This window comes from Mastomys coucha, unplaced genomic scaffold (genome assembly GCF_008632895.1).
Source record: "Mastomys coucha isolate ucsf_1 unplaced genomic scaffold, UCSF_Mcou_1 pScaffold14, whole genome shotgun sequence".
Classification (NCBI taxonomy): domain Eukaryota; kingdom Metazoa; phylum Chordata; class Mammalia; order Rodentia; family Muridae; genus Mastomys; species Mastomys coucha.
The window spans coordinates 15802186-15811632 of NW_022196896.1; the positions used below are offsets into that span (position 1 = coordinate 15802186).

The 9447-nt window shown below is 44.1% G+C and overlaps 1 protein-coding gene across 4 annotated transcripts in view; it reads right to left on the reverse strand.

The window, feature by feature from the left end:
- The window catches only part of Ccnc (cyclin C), a 19277-nt gene extending 17249 nt beyond the window's left edge, over positions 1 to 2028 (reverse strand). The window contains exon 1 of one of the 4 annotated variants that reach the window (XM_031366505.1): positions 1758 to 2028. In XM_031366505.1, the coding sequence (XP_031222365.1) occupies positions 1758 to 1789 (32 nt within the window). In that variant the 5' untranslated portion in view covers positions 1790 to 2028. Of the gene's footprint in view, positions 1 to 1546; positions 1693 to 1757 lie in introns of those variants that run through there. The other 3 variants (XM_031366507.1, XM_031366508.1, XM_031366506.1) reach the window with 3 other exon arrangements.
- Positions 2029 to 9447: the final 7419 nt, after the last annotated feature.

Here is a 9447-nt window from a genome sequence, read left to right on the forward strand (position 1 = left end):
AAAAAAAAAAAAACAGGAGAACTTGAGGGTAAAGAATCTCTTGATGGTTTCAAAGACTCCCTATCTCTTTCTCAGTTTCCTTCATAGTGTCATGTGTACAAAGCACCAGCACACAGGTTTTCAGACCCTCTAGACGAAGACCCATCCTTAAAGATAGACTCTTGTTATATCTGAGGACTTACTACTGTCTGTCTTAGTATTACATCACAGAGACAGATGATCAAGGCATTATCTGAGTACCAGGATTAAGTACAGGCTCAGGCTTTATCCTACCCTTTTGGGTCATCTCCTTTCGTATTTCAATTTTTTTTGGTTTTTTTGAGACAGGGTTTCTCTGTTTAGCCTTGGCTGTCCTGGAACTCACTCTGTAGACCAGGCTGGCCTCGAACTCAGAAATCCGCCTGGCTCTGCCAAGTGCTGGGATTAAAGGCGTGTGCCACCACCGCCCGGCTATGTATTTCAATTTTTAATTGAAACATCTCAGTGAGTGAAAACAATGTGAAAATAATGTCCCACAGTGATGCTTCACTAGCACTTCCGCTTCCCAGAAACACTTTGTAGCAAGGGAAGCCGTGATTTCCAGAAATAGATTTCTAAATTCAGTTTTCTTTCTTTCTTTATTCCTCCTCCTCCTTCTTTGTTCTCAGGCAAAGAGGAAAAAGAGCCAACCCAATTCATAGAATTAAAATTTTATTATTCTCTTCCTACTAAAATTTGATTAAACTAAATGTTTTTTTTTTTTATCTAGTCCTGTTCGGTTTTTATGTATTTAATGGAAAGCCTGCTCAGTGCTTAACCCAATCATACAACTTCCTGCATGTTTAACCAAATGTACTAGAAACGAATGTCTTTAACATTACTTTAGCCCTTCCATGGTCACTGAAAGACACGAAAATTTAGTCATTTAAGAGGCGAAAGGAAGAGGACAAAATCTAGAAGATACACACCTTTACGGCAAAATATAAGGCACTAGCTAATGAATGAAAATGGCTATGTTCTGAGAGCCCCTGTGCTCTCAAATTCTAGAAGCACAAAAGTCAATCTAGGAGCCGGCAACTGGAGGCTCATGTCTTTAATTCCAGCACTAGAAGCATAGGCAGAGGCAGAGGTAGGCAGATTTCAGTAAATTCGAGGCCAGCCTGGTTTATTGCATAAGTTCTAGGACAGCCACCGCTAACCACAAGAAACCCTGCCTCGGGGGTGGGAGGTAAGGTCAGAGGTAAGGTGGGAGAGGTGTCAATCTAGGCATAAAGCTGAGCCAGGAAGCAGCAGGTAGAAATGAGCACGACTCATTCCTCTCCTCTGAGTAAATATGAAACCTACGGTAAGGCGAATGTCAAAAGATTATAATATCATTGCTATGAAAAACAAAAAACAAAAAACTAGTAATAGCAAGCCATGTCCGTCCCAAACAGGCAACCTCATAGAGCTACAATGGGCCACCTTCCCTTGCCTGTGCCCACATCATCCCACCAATCAAACCTCAGATTTGAAATGAACCCGCCCCAGTCTCCCTTCCCGGAGACCCGACCCCTTACGTCCCTACCCATCCTCCGAGCTCATCTCCCCTCAGATCCTGAAATCCCTTTGGACGAAGAGGGGAGGCCCGCAAACCAGTGCATCACTGGTTTCGGACCCCAGGCTTCTCAGGGCGAGCTCACCCTCAGCGGCCAGGATGGAAGCCCCGTGGGAACGGCAGGCCCAGTCCTCCCGTGACCCAGACCCGGTCCCACGCGAGAAAATGGAAGCTCACTTACTAGTGGGAGCTCTGCCAGAAGTTCCCTGCCATGGAATACTGCTTGGCCTGATACAAAAGCACCAGCCGGCAAAGTGGCCCGCGGAGCGACCATAGACACAGTCCAGGCGACTGTGCTCCTCAACCAGACTGGCTGGACTGAACTCCACAGTAACCGCAGCCAGAGGAAGAGAACAGCACCCTCGTCGCCTTGACGCCGGTCGACAACACTGAGCGCAGCACACCGGTTCCGGTCGACAAAAGTTCCGGCCCGCCCTAGGAGCGGAGGAAGCAAGCAAACACCAGACTGCCACTGGGCGTGTCGAGGCGGGTCCCGGAAGTAGAGTAAACACAGGCGGAGGCTCCTGGTGGTGAGAGGGTCTCCCGGAGGTTTCCTGCGAGTTAATTTCTAGAGGGTCCACACTCTGGTTTTCCAGTCTAGTGTGGTTTTCTTTTGGGTCCATGTAGGGATCTTGTTAACCCATCTTGTAGGTCTTCAAAAACAGCACACTGGCTTTGAAGGAAAGCATGCCATTATTATGACTGCTCTTTCCCTAGGATTGAAAGAAGAAATAAATGAAAGTAATTGGGACCTTAAGATCTGAGTGCTCTTAGTAAAGTTCCTGGCAGCATTAAGCATAACGAGTTAGTGGATTTTTAATATGGCAAGTGTAGACTTTTTAGAGTAGCAAATCTTTTTATGTCAGAGCCGGCTACTTGTATACCTAAAAACATGAGCTTATGAATGTGCATCTAGCTATACCTGCTCTTCAAATGGATATGCCTCAGAAATGCAATTACTTAATTTTACAAAATTAAATATTATTTAAATGTTTCTGTTGTCATTGCAACATTGTATTTAGTACTGTACTTTGGTGGCTGAGACAGGAACACAGGAGTTTCAGGCCATTCCTTGCTTCATGCTGAGACGCCCTCTAGGGGATGAAGGGGAAGGACTTTGCTCAAGCGCTTGTTAGTGCCCCAGAAGCTCTGGGTGATACTCAGCGCTATACACACCCACCCGGTAAGAGTATTCCCATCCCCAGCTACACTATTTTGGGTCAGCCCAGGACAGGTGAGAACCTGTCTACATCTTTTAAGTCTTAATTTAAATGAAAAAACGTCTCTAAATGACTGGACGCACCTGAAAATTACTCAAGGAATTCTGAGGCAGATCACACAAATGTTTTCCCTTTGTGAGTGGAGTCCAATTGTGATGTGGAACAGTGAAAACTCTTTCTATAAGTGAAACTAGTATGCCAGCTATAGAAAACATGGTTTTAAATTCTACCCACTTAGGTACACACACAATTAACTTGTGAAATGCATTTATTCTTGAATTTGGATGAGCTAGACTAGGCTTCATTGTTATAACACTGTTATACCCCCCAACTTAGCTTGAAAATTCATCTCATTTTCATGGTGTTCCCAAAAGCTGGCTAATACTTCCTGGCTACCTTCTAGATCTTCAGAGAACTAGAGGGTTTCTATCTCCCAACTACTCATTTCAAGGTTCCTTGCTTCGAAGATCAACATCTTTTCCAGATAGAGTATACAGGACTCAAGCTAGCTCTTTAATAAATAGTATTAAGAGTCTTGAGGGTGGTGGTGGTGCATGCCTTTAATCCCAGCATTTGGGAGGCAGAGGCAGGCAGATTTCTGAGTTTGAGGCCAGCCTGGTCTACAGAGTGAGTTCCAGGACAGCCAGGGCTACACAGAGAAACTCTGTCTCAAAAAAACAAAACAAAACAAAACAAAATAAGCGTCTTGAAATAGAAAGAACACAATCAATTTTCGTGATCTACTGACCAGAATACCCCCAAATGACTCCAACTTAATTGCCAAGGTACCTGAAAATGTTGAGGAGCATGTAATGCATTTACAAACATTACTGTCGGTTTCACTGTGGATCATATTTCTCAAAATGTGGTTTAAAGACACAATCATCACCCAAGCCATGGGCTGCATCACAGATATTTAGAATGTCTTTAATTCTCTCTGCTCTTTTCCTTTTGTTTTGTCAGCCTTGCATAAAGATTCTGTAACAAACTGCTATTACCGATATTTTATGTGCTTCTATGACACCTTTTTTTCTTTCTTTCTTTACTGTTTTGGATAAGATCTCACTATGTAGCTTTGGCTGTCCTCGAACTCACAAAGACCTGCCTGCCTCTTTCTCATGAATGTTGGGATTAAAACTGTGAGCCACTACACCTAACTCCTATAACACTTTAAAAATGGGGCAGTGTTAGCACACATCTTTAATCCCAGCACCCAGGAGGCAGATGCAGGCAGAGTTTGAGTTGGCCTCTTGAGTTTGAGGCCAGCCTGGTCTACAGAATGAGTTCGAGAACAGCCAAAGCTACAGAGAGACTCTGTCTTGGGGGAGGGGGCTACAGTGTCCATGGCTGGCCTAGAACTCACTGTGAACTCGAGTTCTGATTTGCTTCACTGTTACTGTGATAAAACACTGACAAAGGCAACTTGGGGAAGTAAAGGGCTTGCTACACCTTACTGCTCCATCATTGAGGGAGGTTATGGCGGGAATCTGCTTCAAAACTGAAGCAGGGACCATGGAGAAAAAGCTTCTTAATTCACCCTGCCTTACCAGCTTCCTTTGCTATGTTTCATGGGCCCACCTGCTCAGGGATGGCACTGCCCACAGAGGACTGGGCCCTCCTATATCAACTAGTAATCAAGAAAATGCCTCACAGACATACCCAGAGGCCAGGCTGGTGGAGTCCTCTATGAAGGGACATCTAGGTTTGTGTCAAATTGACAACTGTGATACCATTAATGATGCTATTTTTCAGACCCTCCTGCCTATACCTGCTAAGTGCTGAGGTTACAGGAGTGTACTGCCGTGCTGGGCCTCTTCTACAAACTCCTATTAATTTACATATTACCCATGTCTATCATTATTCTAGCACCTCACATCTACTCTAATGTCTGCGCCTATACACTTTCCCACAAACCAGTGTCTTCGTCTTGGTAATGTGTAATAGGCACAGGAAGTGACATTTGTGGGACTTGGGGATCTTTTTAAGGTGTGTATGAGTCAAGTAGAGGTCATTAGATCCCCTGGAGTTGGAGTTAGAAGTTGTGAGCTCCTCAAGCTGGTAATGAGATGGTAATCACACTCAGGCCTTCTGGAAGACCAGTGGGTACTCTGAACCACCGGGCCATGTCTTCAGCCCATACACTGATATTTGTATCTAACTCTCACGTAACTGGGGGTGGGGGAAGTGTGTGCTTTAATATCATAACATAGATACAACATCAGGTTGAAACCCACAAACCACAAGAATCTCAAGAAGTAGGAAAACCAAAAGGTGGACATTTCACTCCTTCTTAAAAGGGGGAACCAAATACTCATGGAAGGAGTTGCAGAGATTAACTATGGAGCAGACACTGAAGGAAGGACAAGCCAGCCTAAATATAGCTATCTCCTGAGAGGCTCTGACAGTACCTGACTAATACAGATGTAGAGGCTCACAGCCATCCATTGAACTGAGTACAGGGTCCCCAGTGAAGGAGTTAGAGAAAGGACCAATGGAGCTGAGGGGTTTGCAGCCCCTTAGGAGGAACAACAATATGAACTAACTAGTATACCCTCAGAGCTCCCAGGGTTTCAACCACCAACCAAGGACTGCACATGGTGGGTCTGATTGTTCTGGCAACATGTGTATAGTAGAGGATTGCAAATTTGACCATCAATAGGAGGAGAGGACCTCGGCCCTGTGAAGGTTCTGTGCCCCAGTATAGGAGAATGCAAGGGCCAATAAGTGGGAGAGGGTGGGGTGGCAGGCATGGGGAGGGGGAGGCAACAGGGGTTTGTTTTTGTTGTTTTTGTTTGTTTGTTTGTTTGTTTGTTTTTTGGAAGGGAAACTGGGAAAGGAGAAATTTACATGTAAATAAAGAAAATATCTAATAAAAAATGCTGAGATAAAGCAAAACAAAACAAAATAAAACAAAGCCCAAAAAAACCAAAATCAGGTTGAAATGTGAATGCAAAACCAAACTGTAATACATTTTTAGAACCATTATATAGCACCATCCAGGTGTCTTTCTTCTGTGGACACTTTTACACAGCGTATAAAAAAAACCACAGAGAGTTTTTTGTTTATATTCTGATTTCTGCTTCCAGTCCACAACAGCAAACATACATGCTTTCCAGTGCTCACACAGGGGCCATGGAAGTTAATGGCCTAAAGCTGAGGTCACCTGACCTCTGCAAGAAATTAACTTCATGTGTTCTCTTCCCCGCCCCCTCTCTCCCCACACCCCTCTTATAGTTTCAAGCTGGCCTCAAACTCATAGACAGCCCGCCTTTATCCTCCCTAAGTACTGGAGTTAAAGGCGTGTACCACCCCCTGTCCAGGTCATTCTCCCCACGTAATTTCCCTGTCTATTTTCCAAGGATTTATTTCATTTATTTTATTTTAGTGACCAGTGTGCTTTGCTTTGTTTTTGTTCTTCAAGACAGGGTTTCTCTGTGTATCCCTGGCTGTTCTGAAACTTACTCTGTAGACCAGGCAGGCTGCCCTCAAACTCTGAGATCCAACTGCCTCTGCTACCACCACCCAGCCATGGCCTACTGACTTTAATTAGGATTCCCTCCATAAACACAGGAAAGGAGGTTAATTAACTGGCGCATGGGCAACGTATCCACTGGTATACAACTGAGGAAAATGTCTTTGCCCCCACCCAGGAAAATCAACTGCTAATAACTCCACAGGAAGGGTAGAGTATTGTGAGCCCTACCCTTCCCATGGTGCAACAGTCCTGGAAGTTCTGTGGAATGGGTGTGCCATGTCCGGAAGACTGTGTTTCCTGTTCTCCACCATCCAGTTTTTACATTCTTTCCGACTCTTCTGCAATGTTCCTTTGGCTTTGAAAGTATTAGGTCTCATTTCATTCCTTCTTAAAAGGGGGAACAAAATACCCATGGAAGGAGTTGCAGAGACAAACTATGGAGCAGAGACTGAAGGAAGCTGATATAGCTGTCTCCTGAGAGGCTCTGACAGTACCTGACTAATACAGAAGTTGAGGCTCACAGCCATCCATTGAACTGAGTATGGGGTCCCCAATGAAGGAGTTAGAGAAAGGACCCAAGGAGCTGAAGGGTTTGCAGCCCCTTAGGATGAACAACAATATGAACTAACTAGTACCCTCAGAGCTCTCAGGGTCTCAACCACCAACCAAGGATTATACATGGTGGGACTGATTGTTCTGGCAGCTTGTGTATAGTAGAGGATTGCAAAGTCGATCATCAGTGGGAGGTGAGGCCCTTGACCCTGTGAAGGTTCTGTGCCCCAGTGTAGGGGAATGCCAGGGCCAATAAGTGAGAGAGGGTGGGGTGGCAAGCAGGGGGAGGCAACAGGGGTTTGTTCTTATTGTTGTTTTTTTGTTTGTTTGTTTTTTGAAGGGAAACTTGGAAAGGAGAAATCATATGGAATGTAAATGAAGAAAATATTTGTTTGTTTTTTGAAGGGAAACTTGGAAAGGAGAAATCATATGGAATGTAAATGAAGAAAATATCTAATAAAAATGTAAAAAAAAAGTATTAGGTCTCAAAGGATAAAGGACTAACTGAGGGCCCTATTTAACATATCAAAGTCCCTCTGGCCTCCAGTCTTCCTCAGCCCTGTTACTGTACCTGTTGCCCAGTTATAGGTCATCCTGGCTAGTGTGCCCTGCCTCCTGTCCTAAACTCTCCAGCCCAGAGATTGGACTGGGATTCCCAACCCCCAGCTTCTAAGCCCTGTGTAACTCAGCCAGTTTTTAGCTACTGTGGTCTCTTGTTTCCCACTTTTCTGGCCTCTTGGCTTCTGGCTCTTTCCTCTCCTCTCCCACATGGCTCTGTTCAGCCTGCCAGCCATTTTCATACTGGATATTCCAGATGGCTCTGCCTCTGCTCTCCATCGTAATTACAATAAACCTTCCCTCCCCATAGTGAGGAGTGTCATGCCCTCATTCCCTTTTCTCATTCATGAAGGGATGCTGTAGGATGCTGCTTTAAGGCTGAGTATTCAACAACCTCTTTTTTTTTTCTTGCACTTTGGTCAATTAAATATGTCTCTGCAGTAACCTCTGTCTACTACAAAATGGCCAATGTTGAGAGTGCCACCGATCTATAGGCATGAACATAAATATTTAGAAGGTGGTTTGATGGGAACAAGATGCCCAATTAAGTTAATTTTATTTAAGGACACCTATGTTGCCACAGAGTGATTTGCAAAAGCCTTTTAAATGCCTAGATAGAGAAGAGAAAGAAAGAAAAAACCAGAAGCATATAGATGTTAAGTTTTAAACCTTGGACAAATGGCCAAGGTGTCTATTTAACAGGCTCTCTCAGCATCCCTTAGGCTCTGTTACAGGATTTGGCTCACATCCTCCACCCTCTACCCTAAACTCTCAAGTCCAGGGGCTGGGCTGCCTTTCCCCCATAGGCTCATCCCTATAAAATCCTGACATTTTGGTTACCCTATCCCCACCTCTTTTATACCTTGGCTTCCTGGCTGTTGTACCCAATTCCCCTGTACCCTCTCCATTCCCATTCTCCCTCTCTTCATATGACTCAGGATCATGACCACTCTGGACTCTCCATGATACGTCTGCCTCTGGCTGTGCTCTCCCTTTTATCTACAATTGCCCTGACCTGCAGGACTTAAAAAATGGGGTTCTTGAGGGAACTGCAGTGACAAATTTGGGAACAGGATATGTGAAGGAAGGAGACAAGACAAAAAGTTCTGGTCAAGCCTCAATTTACTCTAGGGGAAGGGGCTATTTAAAACTACAGTCCACAAAGGTATTTTCCCAGGTGCACAGGCCACACCCCGCATTATTGTTTGACTACACATCAGCATAAATGGAATGTTCACATCATAAAATGTCTAGAAAGCAGTGTCCTCATTATGAAAAGTCCAGAAAGAAATGTCCTCATTGTAAGGTGTCTGGAAAGCCCCCTATCATAAAATGTCCGGAGTCAATTGCAGGGATAGAAGCAAGATAGTGGAAGAGACAAAAGAGTGTTAATAAGTAGATGATGGCCCAGGGACAAGATGGAGACTGAGATGACGGGGGCTCTTGGGCCCCAACATACAGTAAACTTTCTCCTCCACTATATCTAGGGGCCTTCATGTCCTTTCCTTTCCTTTTTATTCATTTGTTTTTCACCCAGTAGGTTTGCTTATTTTGGCCACATTTTAAAATCTTTGTAATTTTAGCAATGTTTATTTCAGTCCTCCTGAGACACAAAAGGGAAATAAGTTTCAGGAAATAAGCCAACACTGTCTTTTAGTTTGTGTTTTCTGACAGATACTTTTGTTGCTGTTTGTTTTGGTTTGTTTTAAACAAAGTTTCATGTAGCCCAGGTTGGCTTTCAATAGACTGTATAGACAAGGATGGCTTTGAACCCCCTGATCCTTCTGCTTTGGACCGGATCTAGCAGGCTCGAGCATGGCAAACATTGCAGACACATTTTGCCCTTTCCTCTTTTCCCGCTTCTCCTCTCCCTTGCTGAAGACCATCAGATTACTCCCCTAAAGCTATCTCCCAAAGTCTACTCACTTATTTGGTCACCAACTCATTCCTGAGACAAAACACTAAGGTCCAACAATCAAAATTCTTTATTTAGCTAATAGGTCCAGTCAAGATTTATCAACCTACCCTTCATTTTTTCCCTTTTAAAAATGCAGTTGTGCAAAAAA